General features: G+C 42.0%; 1 protein-coding gene across 7 annotated transcripts in view; it reads right to left on the bottom strand.

Annotated features, from left to right (window-relative positions):
* The window catches only part of SLC39A12 (solute carrier family 39 member 12), an 84,321-nt gene extending 62,915 nt beyond the window's left edge, over positions 1 to 21,406 (bottom strand). Inside the window, exons 1-4 of one of the 7 annotated variants that reach the window (XM_025000653.2) lie at positions 21,196 to 21,406; positions 19,549 to 19,933; positions 7,932 to 8,213; positions 252 to 459 (exon numbers count right to left, since the gene is read on the bottom strand). In XM_025000653.2, coding sequence (XP_024856421.1) covers positions 252 to 459; positions 7,932 to 8,213; positions 19,549 to 19,809 — 751 coding nt within the window. In that variant the 5' untranslated portion in view covers positions 19,810 to 19,933; positions 21,196 to 21,406. Of the gene's footprint in view, positions 1 to 251; positions 460 to 7,931; positions 8,214 to 13,405; positions 13,567 to 19,548; positions 19,934 to 21,195 lie in introns of those variants that run through there. The other 6 variants (XM_025000649.2, XM_025000650.2, XM_025000654.2 and 3 more) reach the window with 6 other exon arrangements.
* Between the last annotated feature and the right edge of the window lie 5,421 nt (positions 21,407 to 26,827).

Here is a 26,827-nt window from a genome sequence, read left to right as displayed (position 1 = left end):
TCATCATCCCTGCTCAAGGGTGCTGAGTTTTTGTTTTTGTTTTTTTTTTTGACTTATCACTCCACAGATGTCATAGCATGCTTGCCCTGACAAGGCCCCCCTGGGCTGTCTCACTACAAGCTGAGATAAAAAGGGTGTTTAAAACATACCTGAACAAACTCGGTCACCACAATGCTTCCACCTTTGTTTTTGGCACAGTTTATATTTAGTAGGCGTGACTTGGAAATGAAATTCATGAAAAGCATCTTTACCTGATAGGTGAAGAGTATTCGTACTATTCAAGGCACTGAAAATGTATTCTGTAAAATAGTCTGGGGGAGGCAAGTTTCTTTGTCCCAGACAAACACCTTGGAGGGACAAAGCAATGATTGTCGCTGCCAACTGAGGAAGAGTGTTTTCATCGGCACCATCACTGCTTAGGATTCCAGATTTTTTCTGCAGCACTTTGGTTTCCATACACTGAAATCAGACACAAAGTAAAAAGGAAACGTTAACTTCCGAAGCTATTCTGATTAGAAAATCTCTAGGGACTTCCCTGATGGTTCAGTTGTTGAAAATCTGCCTGCCAATGCAAAAGACACAGGTTCGATCCCTGGTCTGGGAAGATTCTACCTGCCATGGGGCAACTAAACTTGGGCATCACAGCTGCTGAGCCCTCAGGCCCTAAAGTCTGTGCCCCACAACATGATAAGTCACTGCAATGAGAAACCCACACGTGCACTGCAACAAAGACCCAGTACAGCCAAAAATAAATAAGAAAAAAAAAAGAAAGAAAAGAACATCTGGTGGCTCAGACCATAAAGAATCCACCTGCAATGCGGGAGACCTGAGTTTGATCCCTGGGTTGGGAAGATCCCCTGGAGGAGGGCATGACAATCCACTCTTGCCTGGAGAATTCTATGGACAGAGAGATGTGATGGGCTACAGTTCATGGGGTTGTGAAGAGTGGAACACAGTTGAGCAACTAAACACAGCACAGCGCAGCCTAGCATCATTTTCTAGTCTCAGATAGAACTCTATCTGGAAAATATTTGTTTCTTTCATCTGCCATGACACTGAATTTTTCAACTCCCATCTCAGTGGTTCTTACCTATCTAATCTTTCTCATTATTCATCTAAAGATGCATTTTCTCCAATGAGACTCTTGCCCTGACTACTTATGAAACAGGAGGGACATGACATAAACTGATTCGAATCAAATATGTCCAAGATGGTGGATGAGTCAACTTTCTCTAGAACTTGAGCCTCAGTATACACTCACTGTCACACTCAGCAAGTTGAGTGGCACACCCACAGTGGCCATGACAGTTCTAAGGCAGACCATAAAGGTCAAAAAGTGGGCAGTGGCCCAATTCCTGGAAACTTCTACCCCTTCCCCAAAATAGCTGGACTACTCCTTCCATTCATTAGTCTATGAAATTACCCAGCCCTCTAAAAACTGACAACCCCACACCCTGGTGCCTACATTCTCAGATGGCCCACACTTTGGCATATGTTTCTCTCTAAATAAATCCACTTCTTAACTATCACTTTGTCTCTCACTGAATTCTTTCTGTGATGAGACCTCAAGAATCTGAGCTTCATTAGTCCTGAGAACAGGTGTGATCTCAATTAAAATACCATAGGTCTAAGTCCCAATCTGAGGTGCACAGTTTAACTTTCATCCTTTCAACTGGTGAACTGTTTTTCTCCAGCTTCAAGTACAGCCTGAAGGCTGGTAACACTCAAATCTATATTCCTGACCTTGACTTCAAGCTGACTCTGCTGTCTTATATGATCACAGAGCATGCTCCCTTTCATATCTGCCTTCAACTACTTGGTTCAGCTTCCTCCTTACCAACCAAAACTTACTCCAGCCATAGGCTAGTGATGACATGGATTCTCTTTTCGTTCCCAAAGAGAGGTTCTTCCCAACGGTAAGATATGAAGGGAAGAAGAAGGATCCAAAACAAAAATCTGGGTCATCAGCCATCTCACAATTTTTATAAATAATAAGTCAATCTACTAGCTGAATCAGTATCAAGTGGATGTGTGTGCATGTGTGTGTGCTCAATCACTCAGTTGTGTCCAACTCTTTGTGACCCCATGGACTGTATCCCACCAGGCTCCTCTATCCATGGAATTTTCCAGGCAAGAATACTGGAGTGGGTTGCCATTTCCCTCTCCAGGGGATCTTCCTGACCCAGCGACTGAACTCCTGTCTCCTGCATCTCCTGCATTCACAAGCAGATACGTTATTGCTGAGTATCCTGGCAAGAGGGGAGCATGGTGAAGGCCAAAGGTTTATTGGCATGTAATGGAGTTTGCCCTATATCCTAAAATCAACTGGAAGCCAAAGGAGAATTTTGAGCAAGGGATTGGAATAGGGCTACAGGTCTAGTGTGTTTTGATGAATTCACTCTGGCTACATGGTGGAGAACAAGTAGACTGGAAAGGGAGTCAGTGATTCCTAGAAGCACAGTTGGAAGACTATTACAGTAGCCCAGGTAAAAAACAGTGATGGTGATAATTGGAGAAAAGTCATCAGGCTATGACTATGCTATTTCAGGAGGAAATAGCAGTAGAACTTGGAGATATATTAGATATAAAGGTGGAAGAAAATCAGAAAATAAAATTTCTAGTTGGGCCTTTATCTGCTGACCTATGAAGTGACACATGAAGACTGGGTCTTGCTGGGTTGACTTATGGGTATTTGAAGTATGAGGTGCCTTTACCATATCCTTAAAGAAAAGATGCTGAATAACTTATGTGGGTCTGGGATGGAGATACACTCTTGTGAGTCATCTTTAACTATAGGTGCGCTACCCCAGAGGAAGCACAGGGAATGACGGGGGCTAAGATCACGCCTGAAAGAGCATTAATGCTTAAAATCTAGACACAGTGAACATAGGGCTGTTTTTGAATTGGCAGGTTTTTTTCTCAGGTAAATAGTACGAGTGTTGCTAGATCATTTGGCAGTTCTACTTTTAATTTTTTGAGGAAGCTTCATTCTGTTTTCCATAGTGGCTGCAGCGCTATAGGCAAGATATGGAAGAAACCTAAACATCCATTGATTGATGAATAGATAAAGAAGATGTGGTATATACATATATACCCGATGGCTCAGCAGGTAAAGAATCTGCCTGCAATGTAGCAGACACATGATATGCAGGTTTAATCCTTGGGTCAGGAAGATCCCCTGGAAGAAGAGATGGCAATCCACTCCAGTATTCTTGTTTGAAAAGTCCCATGGACAGAGGAGCCTAGTGGCCTACAGTCCATGGGGTCACAAAGAGTCAGACAACAACTGAGCATGTATGCATGTATACATATACAAAGGAACATAATGCAGCCAAAAAAAGAATGAAATCTTGCCATTTGCAACAAAATGGCATTATGCTAAGTGAAATAAATTAGGAGGCCAAAGACAAACACTATATAACCTCATTTATATATGGAATCTAAAAAACAAGTGAACCAAACAAAATGGAAACGAACTTATGGAAATAGAGAGCAAACTGATGGCTGCCCTAGGAGATGGAGTGGGAGATTGGGTGAAATAGGTAAAGGGAAATAAGAGGTGCAACTTCAAGTTATAAAATAAATTATGGAGATAAAACATATAGCATAGGAATAAAAAAAAAAATCTACACAGAGAAAGAGAGATGAGCCTGCATAGGTGAAAATGGGGGTCAGAGAGAAAGAAAAACAGGAATGTGCAGCATTACACAAGCCAAAGTAAAGACTATTTCATGAGCTACATAAGCAACATCAAAGAAAGGACAGGTTCAGGAATAGAAATAATTACTTTCCATTTTAATATTGAATTTCAAGGGCCAAGGAAATAGCCAATGGGGAATTTTGAAAGGCAGGTGTTTATATGAGTTGATGGCTCAAAAGAGAGATCTGGACTGGTATGCACCAGAACTGAAGGTCATCAGTGTTTGGGAGTCCTTGGCATTGTGTGAGTGAAGTGAGTGAAAGTCACTCAGTCGTGTCCAATTCTTTGTGACCCCATGGACTATACAGTCCATGGAATTCTCCAGACCAGAACACTGGAGTGGGTAGCCTTTCCCTTCTTGAGGGGAACTTCCCAACCCAGTTATCGAACCCAGGTCTCCCGCATTGCAGGCAGATTCTTTACCAGCTGAGCTACAAGGGAAGCCCAGCTTAAGGGATGGCAGGTCACATTCATCCTTCAAAGGAATAGCTGGACAAATGAGAAGAAAACCAAGAGATGGCTGTGATGGAAATGGGAGAAAAAAACATGAAATGGGGGATGACAAAAATCAATGAGTGATGGGATTTCCCCAGTGGTCCCATAGTTAAGACTTCACTTTTGAATGCAGGGGACACAGGTTCAATCTCTAGTCAGGGAACTAAAATCCTACATGCCATATTGTGTTAGTCTCTCAGTCGTGTCCAACTCTTTGCCATGGTGCCCCTCATGGCCCAACTTTGGTTTTCTCTCTCCTCACTATATTCTTGTTACTTGAGATGCACTCACAATGCCAAGCACTCCCAAACACTGATGACCTTCAATTCTGCTGCATACCAGTCCAGATTTTTCTTTTGAGCCATCCACTCATATACAGACAGACCTCATAGACTATAGCGTGCCAGGCTCCTCTGTCCATGGGATTCTCCAGGCAAGAATACTAGAGTGGGTTGCCATTTCCTTCTCCAGGGGATCTTCCCAACCCAGGGATCAAAACCACATCTCTTATGTCTCCTGCATTGGCTGCATGCTGTGTGGTACATGTGAAAAAAAAAAAAAGAAATCAATGAGAGAAAGAGAGCTTCATGGAGATGGGACTTGACTTCAAAAGTGAGAGCACAGAGCAGGACATAAATGGTTTAGAAATACCATGTACAAGAGTGTGAGAAGGAGGAAGTATGTTCATCAAATGAGGAACTAAGGGGAGGTTTACTATGTCAATGTTGCCTTGTGATGCAGGACAATGGGGGAAAAGTACTGATAAGATTTATTTACTGAAGTATATAGTTAATTTACACTATTGTGTTTAATTGTTTAATTTTTGCTGTACAGCAAAGTGACTTAGTTATACACACAGACACACACACACACACACACACACACTCTTTTTCATATTCTTTTCCATTATGGTTTAGGGCGGGGGTCCCCTAAGCCCAGGCCACAAACAGGTAGGGGTTCATGGTCTGTTAGGAACTGGGCCACACGTGAAGAGGTGAGCAGTGAACAAAACTGGAAACATCTCCCACCTCCATCCATGGAAAAATTGTCTTCCACAAAACCAGTCCCTGGTGCCAAAAAGTCAGGGACTGCTGGTTTAGAGAACTGTATTCAATAGCCTGTCGGGTTTTTTTAAAGTCTGTAATTGGTGAGTTTGGCAAGAGCCTATTCATAGCTATGGTGGGGAGCAGTGTGGAAGGCTAAGAGGCAGTTATCAAACTTTAAACAAATTTGGAGAAGTAGCCAGAAGACTCGTGAATGACAATAACAAGTTAAAATAGCAGAGTGTGTACAGCATAGAGGTGGGGTGGGTTTTTCATGGAAGCTGTAAAAGAGTAATCATCTCCAAGTGCCACTGAGGACAAAGGACGATTCTAAAGCTTGTATCCATCCCTGAAGTCCTTAGGATGTGGTCAAAAATATTTATGCTCCATATAAGAAGCAGGGTTAGTGGAAGACCAGGTACATTTACCATGGAAACAGCAAGAGCAGAAAGAACAGAGAGAGGAGGGTGCATTCAGACACTGAGTCAGGAAGATGAAACCGAGTAGGAAGAGAAGGAAGGACTAAAAGGATGTTTAGACTCTGGACCATTAGGGAAGGTGGCTAAAACAGGGTATGATGGAGTAAGGTTGTCTCTCTTAATGAGCTGGTGAAGGCTCAGCTGGAGCTGCTGTTAGTGGTGTGACTTAAGGAGATTGAGTCCTATGCAAACCAAGACCTGCTAGTCATTTTAGGCCTGGCTTGCCAGAACCTTCTGTGACCTTATATATTCCCTAGTCAGAGAGCAGCAGCCTGCAGTGAGGTGCCAAAAGGCCTTCTGCAAAGTCCAGACTGACTGACTGACATCCTAGAGGAACCCAAGTCCAAGTGCATGGGCCACAGGACCCAGGATCTGGAGACAATGATTTCCTCCATGAGATAGTTCCAAGGTTCAGCACAGGGTTATGACTCATAAGTAGCTCAATTCTTCTTGACTCAATATAAGAATAAAGTAGATCTGCATATAATATTGAAGTAGTTTATTCTGTTATAGGAATGTTTAATCCCATACACACACACTCAGAAACTCAGGTATTTGCAGTACACGTTGCATAACCAGAAGTCTGCATTAAATATATACACTCCATCTGCCTTTAAATGCTGGCTTTCCATTTGCATTTAGTATAGATCAAAAGACAGTAACACACAGGAGGCTAAAATCCCAGTGGCTAATTTGAACTGATCTTGTATTATATAGATAGATGTTGCACTGAGGAAATTTTTCTGTAGGGACACATCCTTATTTAAATAGAAAATTGAATTCTATAAAAGAACCACATTTTCTCAATTGGAAATAGAAAAATATATAGCCAAAGTTTTGAGATTCATGTGATTTTGAGTTACTGAAATGACATCTACAAAGTTCTTAGTAAACTGTCTTTCCATTTGTTCTGCCAAATATGAGAGAAATTAAGCCTATTTACAGCAAATTGGAGGGTATGTTTTCTGGCATTAAGTTGCAGCATGATTGCACAGATACCTTTGAACTCCTAGAAACCAGAATTGAGGTCAAGAATTTAAATTTATCAATATATGTTGCCACAAAGTGAATGTTTGTGTCTTGCCCAAAATTCAAATGAAATCCTAACCTCCACGGTGATGGTATTAGGAAGTGAAGCTTTGGGGAGGTGATTAGATCATGAGGGTGGAACCCTCATGAATGGAATTAGTGCCCTTGTATAACACCCCACAGGTCTCCCTTGCTCCTGCCACCATGTGAGGACACGAAGAAAAGATGACTTTCTGTGAACCAAAAAGTAGCCTCTCATCAGAGATGATACCAAATCTACCCAGCACTTCGATCTTCGACTTTCCAGTCTCCAGAACTGTGAGAATAAATTTCTGTTGTTTGTAAGCCACCCAGTTTATGACACTTATATTATATCAGCCCAGATGGACTGAGACACATGTCAATTAATAATTCAAGAGGAAAAAAAACACATCCTGCCACACTCTTCAAAATGTGCTGGTGGCTCCTTAATTAATTCTTTAAGAAAATATGGCTTAAAAGAGTTCATGTTCAGAGAATGTTATCAGCTCAAACTTTCCACCACAAAGCAGAAAGCAAAAAGGTAACTGAAAGGTCAGCTTTTACTGGAATAGTAATGAGGCAACAAGATGCTTGTTTCCTAAGCATGGGAGCTGTAAGAGAAGAAGAGACTTGGGACCGCTGAATATATGCAGCACCAATCAAAAGCCACAAAAGAGATAATGTCTGTGCTGACTGTCATGAATAAGGCTTTTTGCAAGCTGCATCCTCAGGGAAATAACTAATAATAAATTCATCCCTTCCCAACTCTTACTACCTTCTCTTTCTCTCACCAGAAGGCAAGGCAGATAGACACACTGTAATCACTGCTAGAGTTCAGTCCTTGGAGACTGATCAAAAGCCATGAATCACATTCACTGTAGTGCTCAGGGGGACTCAGAATAGAACTGCCTTGTTACTTGGCCTGTCTGCCCACCCTTCTACCCAGCTTCTGGCTACAACTCATCTGACAACTGATTAATTGTTACATTCCCCCCTTCAGACTCAGAATTTTAAATTATGTTACAACATCCCATCACTAAAAACCACAACTACTTACCTCTCTAAGAAGTTTTTGAGCATCTTACAAATATATTAGTGACAAAAAGTCATGCTCTGAGACTGTATCTTAGCAGCAGATCTAGTTAGCAATTCTGACTTTCTTACCTGGTTTCTGGAAGTGTCAAAGTACTGCCTGGTGAAAGCCAGGATATCTTCTGTCTCATTCTGTGAAAGGAAATAGGAGTCCTCATCCTGCCTGAGGCTGAGAAGGCTGTGCAGGTAAAATGTATACTCCTTATTACTCATGTTGAGCTTAGAAGAACAAATCTCTTCCTGATGAATGATGTAATAGAGGAGGAGAAGAGAAACTCGCTGGATCACTTCCTCTTTGAGCTGATCCTCGAAATCTCCTCCAGCTATTAGTAACAGGGCATCCGGTTCAAAGCACTGTGCAAAAATTAATAAATAAAAATAAACAGAAAGCTTGACAAATAGTCCCAGAACATTAACCACCACAGAGTCTCTGATGCTTATTATTTTATGAATAGGAAGGAAAAGTGGGCAGCCTCAATAGCCTAATTCAAGTAAGACAGTCAGGGTTGAACTTTTATATAAGGAAGCTCTCCCAGGAAGTCCTTATTTCCTAAATGCAGTCTTTCTGTCTTCAACTATGGTAACACAAGCTGTCAATTTGCTGCCTTGATTCAAACCAGATGACTCTGGCTCTTAAAGTGATGCCCCATTGCATTTAGAATGAAATTCAAGTCCTTATAATTTTCTCCTCAGTCTGGCTTCTACCTACCCTATCTAGCCAACTTCATCTTATCCTCTCTCGACTGCTCTCACTTCACTTCTGCTTCTGTGACTTTCTGTCAGTTCCACCAGGCTCTATCCCACTTGATTTCTTGAGTCTCAGCTTCAAGGGCCAGCTCCTCCGGGATGCCTTCCTAGATACCCTGTCCAAAGTTGGAAGTCCCCATCCCTGCCCTGTGCTCTCTAGCACAGTGCTATTCAATAGAAATACAATGCAAGCTACAAGTGCTAGGCACACTTTAAATTTTCTGGTAACCACACATTTTGTTTTGGCTGTGCTGGGTCTTCATTGCAGTGCGTGGGGGTTTCTCCAGCTCTGGAGCATGGACAGGCTCTACAGCATGTGGACTCAGCAGTTGTGGCAAATGGGCTTCTCTACTTGGGGTACACAGGCTTAGTTGCCCCATGGCATGTGGGATCTTAGTTCCCTATATTGGAGGGTAGATTTTTAACTACTGGACCACTATGGAAGTCCCAAGTAGCCACCTTTTAAAGCATAAAAGAAATAAATGAAATTAATGTGAATAATACATTTTATTGCAAGATACACATATATGCAAGATATGATCATTTCAACACACAATCAGAATTCTAAAAGGTATCACTGTGCTAGTTGACATTCTTTTTGTCACACTAAATCTTTGAAATCTGCTGTGTGGTTTACGCTGACCAGTATATCTCAGGTGGGATGAGCCACATATTAGGGGCCTAACAGGCTGAGGCAGCTAATGGCAGCTCTAGCATTCACGTTTTTGTTTTTGTTTTTTCATTTTTTCATGGAACTAGACTTCTAAGATTAATTTGTCTGCTTGTTTATTTTCTATTTCCCCTTGATAACAACTGGGCCACTAAGGCTGGATTTTGTCTGCTTTGTGCATAGCTCTATCCTCGGTCTCTAGCACTATGATGACACTTAAGAAGAATGAAAATGGAATATGTGTGCTCAGTTGCTCAGTCGTGTCTGACCCTGTGACTCTTTGGACTGTAGCCTGCCAGGCTCCTCTGTCCATGGGATTTTTCAGACAAGAATACTGGAGTGGGTTGCCGTTTCATTCTCCAGGGGAATCTTTCCAACCCAGGGATTGAACTCATGTCTCTTACGTCTTCTGTATTGGCAGGTGGGTTCCTTACCACTAGTGTCATCTAGTGGGTACCATCTGCTTCCCCCTTATCCCACCTAAGACAGCTGATGTCAGTACCCTTCTGAGACTCAATCACTGCACCCTGCTGTTAACAGAGAGGTTGGTGGTTTGAGAATTACTAAAAATGTTTCCACCATGCTTTGTTTCACAAGCCACAGACAGATGCCTGGCTTGTCTGATCAAGAAGTTTACTTGACAGAGGAAGGTGTTTGGAGAAATGTGTTGAGACAGTGAGAAAAAGAAAGACACATAGGTTGTGGAAGAGAAGCTTTCCAAGCAAGACAAGAACTGTCTTTCTTCAAAGACACTCGAGGAGCTTCTGGGAACACTCCCAGGATCCAAGAAGCAGTCCATGACATGGCACCAGCCTCAGAGTGAAGGCATTAAGTAATACCTATCTTGAGCCCCAGGGGAGCTGTCCCACTGTGGGATAATCTACTCTAACATCTTTGAATCTGTTCTCTGAGGTGGAAGTTTCAGGGGATCTAATTCCATGTCTGCTGTGCATCCCACTGGGTAACATCTGGAAAATACCATCTGAGTCAGAAAGAAACATGTCATCCATCTGTAAAGCAAAGCATTAATCACATTCTTCACAAGCCAGGCAGATTCCAAGCTCTCCCCAACTCAACTGTGAGGGGCCAAGAACTCAGCAAACAGGCGCAGTCTTCTCAATGAGACCAACTCTGAATGTCAAGGTTAAACAAACCACCAAAACCACACCAGCCCTTTTCTGTTCCCTAATCAGCCCTAGAGAAAAGTCCATGGGCCAGTAGCTATTGTATGGGGCTGACACCAGGACCCAGGGAGGTGAGTCAGATGAATCCTTCTTTGGACCAAATAACCTCCTGAAACTAGAATATCGGTAAAACTATTGGTCATACAGCTACCATTTACTGGAAGCCATGTGTCCAAGACAGAGCTAAGCACCTTCCATACTGAGTCATTCCTCAGTGTATAAGTCTCCTGGTTTCTGGAAAAGGTGTTGGATAATCAATTTTTCAAAGGGGGGAAACATTGCATCATTTTAAATGGAAAAACAAAATGTGCCCAGTTTATATCATTATCCACCAAATATTTCTGCACAATAGACAGCATTCAGAATACTAATTGACCAATTATTTAATGTGTAATGAGTTAATAGGTATATTTATATGCAGTATGCAAAGATTTAAATATGCACAGAATCAAGTATGAACTAAATTTTTCTTTCTATAGCAAGAGTCGTGTCCGACTCTGTGCAACCCCATAGATGGCAACCCACCAGGCTCTCCCGTCCCTGGGATTCTCCAGGCAAGAACACTGGAGTGGGTTGCCATTTCCTTCTCCAATGCGTGAAAGTGAAAAGTGAAAGTAAAGTTGCTCAGTCATTTCCGACTCTTAGCGACCCCATGGACTGCAGCCTACCAGGCTCCTCCATCCATGGGATTTTCCAGGCAAGAGTACTGGAGTGGGTTGCCACTGCCTTCTCCGAAATTTTTCCTTCTATGAGGAAGAATACCCTTAGTATATGTGTAAGCCAAGTTTAAGAGAGGGTGAGTAATGTACCTAAAACCACACAGTTGATAGTGGCTGCCCAGTCTTAATTCCTGCTCTGCCATTCACAGACTATATTCTCATTCCTTTGTTTTGTGTCATGGAAACCAGCTGTGGATCACCTACGTATTTACTGTGCAGCCCCTTACCCAGTAAAATTGGGTCAATTAGGAGGTTGCTTGATAGCACTGGATAGACGGGAAGAAGAGTGTCAAGAACACATAGAACCTCCGTGAGGCCACCAAACCACATTTCTGTGGCCCAGGTGTGGCTGTGTGCTGGTTGCACACAGCAGTGTCTATGGCCACTCTTCATCCCATCCAAGCTGCCTGAGACCTTGGTCCACTCATGGTTCCTTCTCCATGCTTTTGCTGTGGACCTTTCTACAGGTGGGGAGGAGGGGTGTGGCACAAGGTAGTGGAGAAGAGGGTAAGATCTGGGCTTTCCTGGGAGTTAAGTGGTTAAGAATCCACTTTGCAATGCAGGGGACACCAGTTTGATCCCTGGTCAGGGAACTAAGATCCCACATGCCATGGGGTAGCCAAGCCCACGTGTGTAATTACTGAATCCACGCGCCTCAGCTATTGAAGCCCATGCATCTAAAGCCTGTGTTCCAAAACAAGAGAAGTCACTGCAGTAAGAAGCCTTTGCATCACTAGAGAGTATCCCCTACCTTGCTGCAACTACAGAAAGCCTGTGTACAGCAACAAAAGCCCAGCATAGCCAAAAACAAACGAATACAAAAAATATTTTAAAAAGAGGGTAAGATCTGTATTTATGCAGATGGTCATGCCAGAATTAGTTTGTAAAATGCTTACAACTTGCAAGGTAAATCAGTTTCTCACTTTGAAAAGCTTTTAAAAAGTTGTGGAAGCATTTCATTTGTCTGATTAGAGAGTTTGGTCATCTTGAACGACCAGAGGTTTTCCTACTCCCTGCTTTAGTTTTAGTTTTTTAAGGCCAGCTGAAGTGAAACTTAATGGTGAATCAAAGGGCCACGGGCTGAAAACTTTGTGCTCTGATATTTGAATCTTAGACAAATTACCTTAATACAGAAGGCTGTGGCTTGAGGAAAGAACACTGCAGGGAGAATTAGAAGAGGTAACATAAGAAAATATGGATTCTCTTCTGGGCACGGATGTCACAGGCGGCCTCTAGAGGTTGGTGGGGGACTGGAATTTTCAGCTCATCACCACTAGATTTGTTTTTGTTGTTACAGTTTTCAGAAGTGCTTTGGTTGTGGTTTGAGAGGAGATGTTTAGTAAAAGTCTGCAAATAGTGGCACCCCATGGGCATTGGATCTGTCCCAGGCTCTGACTCCAGTGAACGGATTCTTTGTTAAAAAAGAATGGACTCACTCAGAAATAATCCACTGATTTCCTTCTAATCTTGTCAGGTGGAGGCATAAGGTTTAAGATGGGGAAAAAAAAAACAAAACCCACAGATTCTAGGAATTCGTTTTTCAACTTTATAAGGAAATAAACTTTGGTAAAAAGACTACTCAAAATGTGAGAAGCATTTTCTACTCAGTTAAATGGACTACTCAGATATTTGGTAGAAATTTTGTGTGACACCCTGGAGCCAAATCAAATTGCCTTCTCCCAGCTGCTTAATCCAGCTTTTCGTGTAATGCCTGTGTATTTCAGGCTCCAGCCTCAATGACAAAGAGCTGTATGAAATATTTTTTTTTTACGCTAATGAAGCAGTTGTCAGAACCTGCAGGATTTTAAACCAAAAGACATTGAGAATTTGACTTGGAATTATGGGTAAATCTACTGCCTTCTTTAAGTTCTTAGATTTTTATAAGGTCTGCTTAGAAGGGAGATGGGGGGTGCTAACAGTTGACTGTAAAACATAAGAGGGAAATTATATTTCTTCCTTTTCCTTTCAAAGAAAGATCTGGAACGATGGCAGCTGATGGTGGGCACTACGTTTTTGTGGGTCTGTACTAGATTTAGTGGCATTTCTGAGTGACAGAAAGAAAAGTCTTAACTGAGAAGAGTTCAGATAAACTTGCTCCATAAACAAGATAAAGTTTGATCCTTTTCACACTTTACCCCATGGTAGTTCTGAGAAATAGGGGACAGGGAGGGGTTTAAATACAGGAGCTTAAAGCATCAATTCTCTTTGAATGTGTCTGAGAATCACCTGGAGATCTTGGTTAAAAACCCCAAACCTCTGGGACAGCTGAGGTGAGGCTGAAGGGCAGGCAGGAAGGGTACACTGAGGAAAAGTCTGATTTTTCCAGTCTGACGGTCCTTCACAAACGCAGCTCCAATATACCAAAACAGGGTTGGTACTGGACATTTCTGTGAATACATGTGGAAGAAGAGAGTTTGAGTTCCTAAATACATTCACAGATGGACATGTGATCTCACCAGCAGCCCCCAGGGGAGGGAATCAGCACCTCGGTGACTCAACAGCTAGAAGGTACCAGAACAAGGGGTATGCTCCTAATGTTGACTTCAAACCAGATTCTTTTCCCTTTACCATGCCTGAAACCCAAGCAGGTTTCATCACAGTTCTCATCATTACCTAAGTGCAATCCATTCTCTTGGAGTATGGCAACCCACTCCAGTATTCTTGCCTGGAGAATCCCAGGGACAGAGGAGCCTAGTGGGCTGCTGTCTATGGCGTCACACAGAGTCGGACACGACTGAAGCAACCTAGCAGTGGCAGCAATCCAAAAGAAGGGATTAGATCTGATATATCTAAGGGACTAGATCTAATAGATAGAGTGCCTGATGAACTATGGATGGAGGTTCGTGACACTGTACAGGAGACAGGGATCAAGACCATCCCCATGGAAAAGAAATGCAAAAAAAGCAAAATGGCTGTCTGGGGAGGCCTTACAAATAGCTGTGAAAAGAAGAGAAGCGAAAAGCAAAGGAGAAAAGGAAACATATAAGCATCTGAAAGCAGAGTTCCAAAGAATAGCAAGAAGAGATAAGAAAGCCTTCCTCAGTGATCAATGCAAAGAAATAGAGGAAAACAACAGAACGGGAAAGACTAGAGATCTCTTCAAGAAAATTAGAGATACCAAGGGAATATTTCATGCAAAGATGGGCTCGATAAAGGACAGAAATTGTATGGACCTAACAGAAGCAGTTTTTCTTTTGGTTTTTCCAGTGGTCATGTATGGATGTGAGAGTTGGACTGTGAAGAAAGTTGAGTGCCAAAGAATTGATGCTTTTGAACTGTGGTGTTGGAGAAGACTCTTGAGAATCCCTTTCACTGCAAGGAGATTCAACCAATCCATTCTGAAGGAGATCAGCCCTGGGATTTCTTTGGAAGGAATGATGCTAAAGCTGAAACTCCAGTACTTTGGCCACCTCATGCGAAGAGTTGACTCATTGGAAAAGACTCTGATGCTGGGAGGGATTGGGGGCAGGAGGAGAAGGGGATGACAGGATGAGATGGCTGGATGGCATCACTGACTCGATGGACGTGAGTCTGAGTCAACTCCGGGAGTTGGTGATGGACAGGGAGGCCTGGCGTGTTGTAGTTCATGGGGTCTCAAAGAGTCGGACAGGACTGAGTGACTGAACTGAACTGAATAGAAGCAGAAGATATTAAGAAGAGGTGGCAGGAATACACAGAAGAACTGTATAAAAAAGATCTTCATGACCCAGATAATCATGATGGTGTGATCACTCACCTAGAGCCAGACATCCTGGAATGTGAAGTTAAGTGGGCCTTAGAAAGCATCACTATGAATAAAGCTAGTGGAGGTGACGGAATTCCAGTTGAGCTATTTCAAATCCTGAAAGATGATGCTGTGAAAGTGCTGCACTCAATATGCCAGCAAGTTTGGAAAACTCAGCAGTGGCCACAGGACTGGAAAAGGTCAGTTTTCATTCCAATCCCAAAGAAAGGCAATTCCAAAGAATGCTCAAACTACCGCACAATTGCACTCATCTCACACGCTAGTAAAGTAATGCTCAAAATTCTCCAAGCCAGGCTTCAGCAATACGTGAACCGTGAACTTCCTGATGTTCAAGCTGGTTTTAGAAAAGGCAGAGGAACCAGAGATGAAATTGCCAACATCCGCTGGATCATGGAAAAAGCAAGAGAGTTCCAGAAAAACATCTATTTCTGCTTTATTGACTATGCCAAAGCCTTTGACTGTGTGGATCACAATAAACTGTGGAAAATTCTGAAAGAGATGGCAATACCAGACCACCTGACCTGCCTCTTGAGAAATTTGTATGCAGGTCAGGAAGCAACAGTTAGAACTGGACATGGAACAACAGACTGGCTCCAAATAGGAAAAGGAGTACGTCAAGGCTATACATTGTCACCCTGCTTATTTAACTTATATGCAGAGTACATCATGAGAAATTCTGGGCTGGAAGAAGCACAAGCGGGAATCAAGATTGCCAGGAGAAATATCAATCACCTCAGATATGCAGATGACACCACCCTTATGGCAGAAAGTGAAGAGGAACTCAAAAGCCTGTTGATGAAAGTGAAAGTGGAGAGTGAAAAAGTTGGCTTAAAGCTCAACATTTGGAAAACCAAGATCATGGCATCTGGTCCCATCACTTCATGGGGAATAGGTGGGGAAACAGTGGAAACTGTGTCAGACTTTATTTTTTTGGGCTCCAAAATCACGGCAGATGGTGACTGTAGCCATGAAATTAAAAGACGCTTACTCCTTGGAAGAAAAGTTATGACCAACCTAGATAGCATATTCAAAAGCAGACATTACTTTGCCAACAAAGGTCCATCTAGTCAAGGCTATGGTTTTCCCAGTGGTCATGTATGGATGTGAGAGTTGGACTGTGAAGAAAGCTGAGTGCCAAAGAATTGATGCTTTTGAACTGTGGTGTTCGAGAAGACTCTTGAGAGTCCCTTGGACTGCAAGGAGATCCGACCAGTCCTTCTGAAGGAGATCAGCCCTGGGATTTCTTTTGAAGGAATGATGCTAAAGTTGAAACTCCGGTACTTTGGCCACATCATGCGAAGAGTTGACTCATTGGAAAAGACTCTGATGCTGGGAGGGATTGGGGGCAGGAGGAGAAGGGGACGACAGAGGATGAGATGGCTGGATGGCATCACTAACTCGATGGACGTGAGTCTGAGTGAACTCCAGGAGTTGGTGATGGACAGGGAGGCCTGGCGTGCTGCGATTCATGGGGTTGCAGGGTCGGACACGACTCAACGACTGAACTGAACGGAATCCCAAAGAAAGGCAATGCCAAAGAGTGCTCAAACTACACACAATTGCACTCATCTCACACTCTAGTAAAGTAATGTCCAGAATTCTCCAAGCCAAGCTTCAGCAATACGTGAACCGTGAACTTCCGGATGTTCAAGCTGGTTTTAGAAAAAGCAGAGGAACCAAAGATCAAATTGCCAACATCCCAGTGCACCAGGCCCAAGCATCCTGTAATTAATTCATGGGATCGCAAAGAGTCAGACAGGACTGAGCGACTGAACTGAACGGAACTGAACTGAATCCCTCTTTAAATGTATTAAAACACTCTTCTCACTCTTCTCACTAAAAGAAAAAAAAAAAAAAAAAGAGCCACAATCAGACAAGAGTGTCTATTTTTCAAAGACAGCAGCTTGAATGGATTTATTTTAAAACACAACACTCTCTAAAACTTCAGATCCATTTTTTAAAAATTCAGTTTTTACCTAGATCTGAAATAAAATTGGGAACTTATTTCCTCCCCACACATTCAAGATACTCTTTGATCTCTTTTTTAAGAACATGATCTCATCCCCTTGCCCTTTCTATAATCAGAAAACTTCTGATAGGCACCCTCTCAATGGATAAAGTCCCTAAAAAGACCAAAAAAAAAAAGAAAAAAAAGAATTCAACAACAAGGTGAAGATTTGTGGTTTGCACAGAATGTGGGTATTTGCGAAATCAGGGAGTTTGTTTTGTGTGTGTGTGAATGAACACAGATTTCATGGACTCCTTGCTTAGATCATGGGTGTTTGGGTAAACTAGATCCTTCTGAGGAGGTGAAGCTGAGATTTGCATTTCCCCCCCCCAACTTTAGTCTCTTAGAAAAACAAACAGCAGCAGCAGGAGAGTAAAGGTGTTACAGTGTTTCACTTCCTAGGAATAAGAATTAATTCAAACAGAAGCTAAATTGGCCAAACACTTGTTAATATCACAGAAAACAAAACAAAACAAAAATGTACAAACAACCTATTCTACCCACCCCCCCTCCAAAAATGGAGACCAATCTTGCCTGTTTACATCCTGCCCTTACCCTGCTAAACTAATACTGGACCAGCCTTAATAAGGCACTTCATGTCGTTAGAGGAGACCATTTCTCTGAAGCAAATTCTCAGAGGACATTAATAAGATATGACTCCTAGTTATTTCCGGTGGGAAGTCTTCTGTTGCTATATATATAAATTAATGTCATCACAGATGAGCTGCCTCTCACAACACATGTTTTCTCTGGGAACCCTTGGGAGTTTTACTAATTATTGAATTATTTATTGTTTGCACAGAGCAGAGAAAAATTCTGTTAGCCAGACCCTTCTGTCATGAAAAACAAAAAACAAAACACTTGGCCAGGAAATGTTTCCCTCAGAACTAAGCGTGATTGAGAAAATCTGCCAAAACTTATTCTGGGGGGAAATGATTTCGCTTCTCTTATTTAGTCATGTCTTCATTTATTTACTTACTTATTTGTGAGGTCATTCTGAAAAAAATCTAATCAGTCAGGAAAGGGATGCTGAGAATGCTTTGGTCTGTTTTTTGTTGTTGTTGTTTGCAGTCATTTTTTTAAAAAATGTTTTATTTATTTGGCTGTGCTGGTTCTATAGTTGTGGCATGCAGTATCTTTAGTTGCAGCAAAGAGTTGAGGCATGTGGGATCTAGTTCCCTGACCAGGGATCAAACCCAGGCCCCCTGCATTGGGAACTCAGATTCTTAGCTACTGGACCACCAGGGAAATCCCTGTGGTCATTTTTAAAACATAGGCTCTTACTGCTGGGGATGCTCTTGTCAAACTCCCTTTCCCCCAATGGAGACATTCTGATTTTACATTAAATGTTGGTTTTTACATTAATTCTGATTTTACATTAAAGTGCCTTGCAGAGATTAAAAAAAAAAAATTCCTGGGCAAGTGAAATCTTGATGTCTGGAGAAGGAAGTTTCAAGTATTCTGAGTATTTTGTGAAGCCTGGCCAGGTGATGCTGATGGATAGCCAGGGTTTGAGAGTCACTTAATAGACTAGGAAATGGCTGGAAAATGGGCCTCTGGGACCCTGGATCTCATTTCAGCCCCACTGATCGCACTTCCCTTCCCCAGCTCAGATTCCCCATTTTAAAGAAGACAATTACTCAGCCATTAAAAAGAATACATTTGAATCAGTTCTAATGAGATGGATGAAACTGGAACCTATTATACAGAGTGAAGTAAGCCAGAAAGAAAAACACCAATACAGTATACTAATGCATATATATGGAATTTAGAAAGATGGTAACAATAACCCTGTGTAGAAGACAGCAAAAGAGACAGTGATGTATAGATCAGTCTTATGGACTCTGTGGGAGAGAGAGAGAGTGGGGAGATTTGGGAGAATGGCATTGAAACATGTATAATATCATGTATGAAACGAGTCACCAGTCCAGGTTCGATGCACGATACTGGATGCTTGGGGCTGGTGCACTGGGACGACCCAGAGGGAGGGTATGGGGAGGGAGGAGGGAGGAGGGTTCAGGATGGGGAACACAGGTATACCTGTGGCGGATTCATTTCAATATTTGGCAAAATTAATACAATATTGTAAAGTTTAAAAATAAAGTAAAATTAAAAAAAAGAGAAGACAATCATCCAATTCATTAATTCCCCATGATACGAAATATTAAAACACACCTGCCGATATTTAGGAGAAAGTACTTAAAAATTCAATGCTAGACAAATAGTAGATGGTATTATTTGCCTCAGAAAACAAGCAGCATCTATCTAACCAATCACATTCAAGGTCACTGCAAATAAAAAGGATTAGTAAGTCAGAAAGAAGAGGGAACTAATAGTGCATACTTGCAAATACATACTTCTAAGCCTGCAGAAGGGTTGTAGCAAGGCTTATAGAAGGCTTATTATCATTTTAATATAAACAATTTCTCCATGTCTTTAAATGCCATATGCAGCCTACTGTATGATCTGGCATATGGGGGTTATTACACCGTAATGCATTGGTCACTCAGATATTGGAAGGTTTGTGTCTGATTTTGCTTTCCTGAAATAAGTGACTGTGAAATGCATGGCTCTTGTGAACACGCTCAGTCCCTGATCCCATTCTATCACACTAACCAGATTGCAGTCTCCTTGCCTTCCATCTGTCCTCCGAGGGCACCCAGTTTTCTCCAGCAATGTTCTGATGAGGCTTCTTGAGTGGTTCAGGGGACGGGGGTCATCAGCAGAGAGAACCCGTAGAACTTCCGTCAGTTGCCCTGGACTCCAAGTGCTGCTGCTGTCCTGAGTTGAGGGTTTTTCTGTCTCAGTTGAGGGATCAAGGCTGAGTAGAAGGAACAAGGACACCCAGGATACAGAAGGCTTTGTCCAGAAGCACATCTCCACTCTTCCTCTACCCCGAGTCTGCTCTGATGGAGGAGGATGGGTTGGTGTTCACGGTGTCAACTTGTAGCTGGAGGAATGTCAGTGGAAAGGGGGGAAATGAAGGCTTTAATTATTGTGCCTGCAAGAGGTTTGAAAAGATTCATTAACTGGGTGGCTAAGTAGATTGGCAATGACAAGCTGTTTCTAAACAATGGGGGATCTGTAGGTTGTTCATAACCCCCACTGGCAGGAAACTATGGTGGGTTTAGACTTTCAAACTGTACAACAGCCAAGAAGTGAGTTATATTGCCTCTCTGGGAACTAGACATAGAGTCAAAAGATAGGGAGAACACATTTCACTGTCTGTCCTAAAGGTGCTACAAGTCATAAAACCCAGATGTATAAAAAGATAACTAGTGGGAAGCTGCTATATAGCACACAGAGCTCAGCTCAGTGCTCTCTGATGACCTAGATAGGTGGGATGGGGAAGCGGGGTGAGGGAAGGAGGCTCAAGAGGGAAGGGAATATATCTATACTTATAGCTGATTCACTTTGTTGTAAAGCAGAAACTAACACAACATTGTACAGCAACTATACTTCAATTTTTAAAAAAGAGCAGGAAAGACTCTCCATTTTTAAGTTGAGGTACAATGCTGTATTAGTTTCAAGTGTACTGGAAAGTGATTCAGTTATACATATATATATATATATATTCTTTTTTTTTCAGATTCTTGTCTATTAGGTTATTATAAGATATTGACTATAGTTTCCTGTGCTATACAGTAGGAATTCTTGTTGTTTACCTATTGTATGTATAGTAGTGTATATATGTTAATCCCAAACTCCTTATTTATCTCTCCACAGCTCCAACAGGAAACATCCTCATTTTAACCCATTGATTTATGGGCCTCATTAGTGAAGTAAGTCAATAAAAGTAAACAGAAAATAAATTTGAATACATTACAGATATCACATTGAGTTAGAAGATTTTCAAAAAGGAAAGGACGAAAACAGTAATGTCCAGAAAATGCTGGTTAGTTTTCAGCTGATTAAAAGTACGAACTATCTTAGAAAAACAAGAGAGTTTCAAGTCCACATGAAGCATGATAAATCCACATATTTGGGGCTCACTACAGAAGTGAAAAGGACAACTTTAGAGCCAATCAGCTTTCTGGAAAAAAAATATTAATCTCTTCAACCGATTGCTTAAGGAATGCAAAATGTTAACAGCATCTCATGGCAGATCTTGGCCCAGAGATGATCTAAAATGGCTGTGGGGTAGTAACAAAAATACTAGGATTACTTTTATGGTTTAAAAAGAGAGAGCAAGTTTAAGATTCTTATGTTAGCATTTAAAAAATGACAGAGGATGATACAAACATTTCTAAACCCAGTGCTTACCTTCAGAAGAAAGATAAATGATTATTTATCTGGAGCTCTGTGGCCTTTTAAATCTTGGAGGGTATTTCGTGGTTACAAAGTCCTCTGTTTTTAAAATTCCTTGACTGTGCGCTGGGAGCTAGAGAGGATTATTTCAGCCCAGAAAAGTTTTCAGTTGCTATGGAGAGTAACAATGAAGGTGGACAAAAGTGAGAACTTTCCGTCTGGCCGATTTTCAGGAAAATCAAATCGGTGTCGCTAATGAACCCGACTTTTTATATCAATATTTACCAATTGTCTTAGAATTCTGAGAACAACCTTAGAATTTCTTACAGCCAATTGCCCTTTAAAGGACAGATCTAGGTCAAACGAGTTCACTTACACAATGGAAAGGTTTTCATGTTAAATCAAGATTTCTTTTATTTCTCAGATGATTTTGTGATAACTGCTTTATCCACACTCAAACCAAAGATCTGTTAAAAAAAAAAGAAAGACAGGCTCATTAGAGCTTTATTTTATAAGCTACAGGATTTTAAACAATTTCAGGCGTTCTTAAGTCTATTTTTCAAAAAAAAAAAAAAAAAAGCATGTGCTAGAGGAAATTCTTACCTGGGACTTAAGTGGGAAACTTTAATTAGCTGTGTATATTCTGATCTCAGATTCTGTGTTAGAAGTAATTACATCATGCCCTCCGGTGCTGTGAAACGAGCTCTCGCTAACTTATTAGGGAATAAATGACTGAAAGAACAAATGTGGTAAATTTTATAGGCGGTAAGAGAAGTTAAACACCCAAGATTTCAAAGTGGACATGGAAACAGCACAGAGGCTCCAGAGACACAAAATGAATCTGAAAAGCGCAGGCAAAGGAGAGGGATTTCTGAGTTGGGTTCTGAGGTGGTGGTTGGGGAGGGAGACCAAGGCAAAAAACAAAGAAGGTGAGATACTTGTTCTCAAATGTTCATCGGGTATGAAGATTGGGAACAAGAGTGAAATGATCCTAGGACAATGCAGGTAAGCCTGTTAGAAATACGGAAGGCCAGCGCTTCCAGAAACCGCCCGGCTGCTCTTGACCCACATATCAGGGAACACTCAAGATTTATCTAAACTGTCAGGGGAAGGGCCGTGGCCTGTATCTCTCGACATCTGTGGGAAGATGTTCCTGAAGTAAGAGTCCAAAACCATGCGTCCAACAGAGGAGTGAGGAGGTGGTCAAGACCTACCAGCCGTGGAGGTGGATGCAGAACAGGAAATGGACTCAGGACCAGAGAAGGCACCTTGGGCAAAGTTCTCAGCAAGCTCCTGCTCCCGACCTGCTGCCCACTCAGCAGCTGGAACCACCTGAGCATCATTTGTAGGCTCTGTCCCATCTCAGTCTCAGGGACCCAGGGAGCTGGTAACTAAGTAGCCCAAAGTCTACTGAGCGAATTATCCAGTCCTCTTGTCACCTGCTGCTTTTCATAACTTCAGCTCTGCCTTATTTCTGGAATTAAGCCCTTGCTTCCTGGCCCACTTCCAATCATCAGGTTCCCAGATCGGCCCTCCCCGCCCAAGTCCCTCCGTATAATTTTCCAGGTTAGAACAGAGCTGCATCTTGATTGGCTATGAAGTGGTCCTGGGAGAGCGCCCTCTGCTGGAACTTTGAGATCTTTCTCCGGATTCCCAGATGGATATCCAGCCTGAAGTCCTGTGTTTTCTAGTCTCAGATGCCCTGTGGCTAGGGATCCGCCCCTCTTAGAGCCCCAGCAAATTACTTCCTGCAGGAATTCTCAAACACCCATTACTAGTCTCAGCTGATCCCAGCACCTCAACCAGGCCACCCAGGAGCTAAGAGGCTCTCAACTAAGGGAACTTTTCCCTCAGGACACAGTCTGTATCATTTGCCTGGAGGCTTGGTCTCCCCTCGGAGTCATACCTAAGTCAGCCACCGACCAGATTTCTCTTCCTGCCTCAGAGTGAGACAGCCAATAGGAGAGGCAAGGAGAAGCCTTGGAGGAAGGCTGGAAGGCAGGCAGATCCCAAGGAAGAAGGAGGAAGCACTTGGCTGAACAGTGAGGTGTCGCTTTCTTCATCTGATCTGGGTTATAGCTGTTAACTCTTCATCCCCAACCTGCCTGCTTCCCCAACAACCCTGAAATCAACCTTGCTTAAGCATGGTTGTATTTGCAATCCAAACCAACCTCTGGGGATAATGAGTTTCAGGTGTAAATTAACCCCCTTTATGTACAAAGAAGGAGCTCATTGACTCCTGGTTGATATTTACAAGGATTAACAAGGATTTACTAATTTGGAAATAGTTTCATCTGCTGCAGTATCTCCTGATAAGTTGTTGTTTAGTTACTAAGTCCTGTCCAATTCTATTGCAGTCCCATGGATTGTTGCCTACTGGGCTCCTCTGTATTCCTTTTTCTAGGAAAAGGAGTACGTCAAGGCTGTATATTGTCACCCTGCTTATTTAACTTATATGCAGAGTACATCATGAGAAATGCTGGGCTGGATGAAGCACAAACTGGAATCAAGATTGTTTGGAGAAATATCAATAACCTCAGATATGCAGATGACACCACCCTTATGGCAGAAAGTGAAGAAGAACTAAAGAACTTCTTGATGAAAGTGAAAGAGGAGAGTGAAAAAGTTGGCTTAAAACTCAACATCCAGAAAAACTAAGATCATGGCATCTGGTCCCATCACTTCATGGCAAATAGATGGAGAAACAGTGGAAACAGTGGCAGACTTTATTTTTCTGGGCTCCAAAATCACTGCAGATGATGACTGCGGCCATGAAATTAAAAGGCGCTTATTCCTTGGAAGAAAAGTTATGACCAACCCAGGCAGCATATTAAAAAGCAGAGCTATTACTTTGCCAACAAAGGTCTGTCTAGTCAAGGCTATGGTTTTTCCAGTAGTCATGTATGGATGTGAGAGTCGAACTATAAAGAAAGCTGAGTGCCGAAGAATTGATGCTTTTGAACTGTGGTGTTGGAGAAGACTCTTAAGAGTCCCTTGGACTCGAGGAGATTCAACCAGTCCATTCTAAAGAAAATCAGTCCTAAATATTTATTGGAAGTACTGATGTTGAAGCTGAAACTCCAATACTTTGGCTATCTGATGTGAAGAGCTGACTTATTTGAAAAGACCCTGATGCTGGAAAAGATTGAAGGTGGGAGGAGAAGGGGACGATAGAGGATAAGATGGTTGGGTGGCATCACTGACTCAATGGGCATGAGTTTGAGTAAACTCTGGGAGTTGGTGATGGACAGGGAGGCCTGGAGTGCTGCAGTCCATGGGGTCGCAGAGAGTCAGACACGACTGAGTGACTGAACTGAACTGAACTGAACTGAGGCTCCTCTGTCCATGGGATTTCCCAGGCAGGAATACTAGAGTGTGTTTCCATTTCCTTCTCCAGGAAATTTTCCTGACCCAGGGTCAAGCCTGCATCTCCTGTGTTGACGCAGGAAGATGTAGTAGACAGGAGGTGGAAGGGAAGCTGAAAGACATTAATCTGTCCTACCTGCAGCTCCAATTCTTTGCCGTGCTGTGTGATCTGAGTTTCAAACTTCTACCTCATATCAATATTGGAGAAGGCAATGGCAATCCACTCCAGTATTCTTGCCTGAAGAATCCCATGGATGGAGGAGCCTGGTAGGGTATAGTCCTTGGGGTGCTATGAGTTGGACACAACTGAGCAACTTCACTTTCACTTTTCACTTTCACACATTGGAGAAGGAAATGGCAACCCACTCCAGTATTCTTGCCTGGAGAATCCCAGGGACAGAGGAGCCTGGTGGGCTGCCGTCTATGGGGTCGCACAGAGTCGGACATGACTGAAGCGACTTAGCAGCAGCAGCGTATCAATATAATGCCTTGACCTGGAAAGAATTTAAAGGGCCCCACCAGGTAACATGAAATATAAGATGGCAGCCACTTCAGAAGAGGCTGAATAAAGTGTAGAGACATCTTGTATCATTCAGGGTGGCCATGCACAGTTTTGTAGGTTGTGTACTGTTCAACCCTAGGGATCATCATTTACTTCCATAATCATCACAGATTTATGGATTTATTATGTGAATATTCCAGCAAATGTCCTGAGAAAAGGAGACTCTGAGCTCGTGGTAGGACTGCATGTGTCCCTCTTCCTGAGCTTCCAGTTCACTGTGTGGGGCCATCTCTGGCAGTCAGATGAGGTCCTAAGACTCTGAGCTACTTCTGGGCCTTGCTCTTCCCCCTGTCCTCCCATTATGCTGTCTTCTTCCCTCTTTTCCAAGACTCTAACCTCCCTAAGTCATAACTAAATAAAGTTTATGAACATTTTTGAATTGTCTTTAATGCCTAGGCACTGGGCTAAGTAACCTCACATGTATTTTCTCATGTGATTTCAACTGAACCTAATTAATTTCATTTTTTTAAATTTATTTTTGGCTGCACTGGGTCATCATTGCTTTGTGAGGGCTTTCTCTGGTTGTGGTTTTCGGGCTTCTTGTTGGGATACCCTTCTCTTTTTGCAGAGCATGGGCTCTAGGGTGCACACGCTTAGTTTCCCCATGGCATGTGGGACTGTACTGGGTCAGGGCTCAAAACTGTGTTCCCTGTATTGGCAGACAGATTCTTACCCACTGGCCCACCAGGAGGTCCTGAACCTAATGAACTTCTTCTCACTGTACATTTCTAAAATCCCCAGGTCACATAGCTAGTAGATGACACCAGAAATCCAGGCCTGTATTCATCAAACTTGGTGCTTATACCAGCAAGCAACTGTCTGTTGCAATGTGATTCCATTTTTATTTGTTAAGTCTAGGTTTCTTTTTACAATGAATCATGGGCTACACAAAGGAATCAGGCAAAAGTTCATCATAAATAAAATAATCTTTTCCTGTATAGGTCATTATATAGTATTGGGTAGAGTTGTTTTTTTTTTTTAATTTTAATAAAAAAATTTAAAAGTTCATGTGATACAGATAGGTATTTTTTAAAAAAGAAAAAAATAATAATGATGTGCTACATTTTGATTTTTGAATTCTCCTCAAAAGTCCTACAGCACAAAAGTTCTCAGGGAAAAATTTTTCTTCAGAAAAGAAGTAAAACTTTAAAACAAATAGAACTTCAGGCTCTCCTTTTCTGTAATACATAATAGGTCTACCCACTAGGCATTTGAAACAAACACTACTCCTTCTTCAACTGTTTTCTCAGAGGAAAATCTTGATGTTCAATTGAAAGACAGCATTTACAGGGTAGACACTAGAGTCTTATTCATCTCCTGATTCTGTGACATCACTGTATCTCCAACAGTTAGAAGATGTCACCTGTTTTAAATGTTAACATTTAGATGATCTTTGATTTGGAAATAGTAAACATGATTTTTAAAAAACACGTATTTTATGTGCAACTTTCAAACAATATTTTCTTTTCCTTATGAAAACCATGTATAACTACTAATAAAAAAAGATATCTAAGAGCATTAAAAAAAAAGAGGGTGGTGTCTCTATCCAAGATAACAAATGGATTATGTTATATGCATAGTTTTGAAACAGTGTTTTTCCTACTATATTGTGTCAGACCTGCTAAAAATGGCTTTATAAGTCATTTCAAATATTCACCTTTTGGAATATTCAGTTCAGTTCAGTCGCTCAGTCATGTCTGACTCTGCGACACCATGAAT

This window comes from Bos taurus, chromosome 13 (assembly GCF_002263795.3).
Source record: "Bos taurus isolate L1 Dominette 01449 registration number 42190680 breed Hereford chromosome 13, ARS-UCD2.0, whole genome shotgun sequence".
Taxonomy (NCBI): domain Eukaryota; kingdom Metazoa; phylum Chordata; class Mammalia; order Artiodactyla; family Bovidae; genus Bos; species Bos taurus.
Note: the sequence above shows the minus strand (reverse complement) of the source record. Positions and strands in the feature narration are given on the sequence as shown.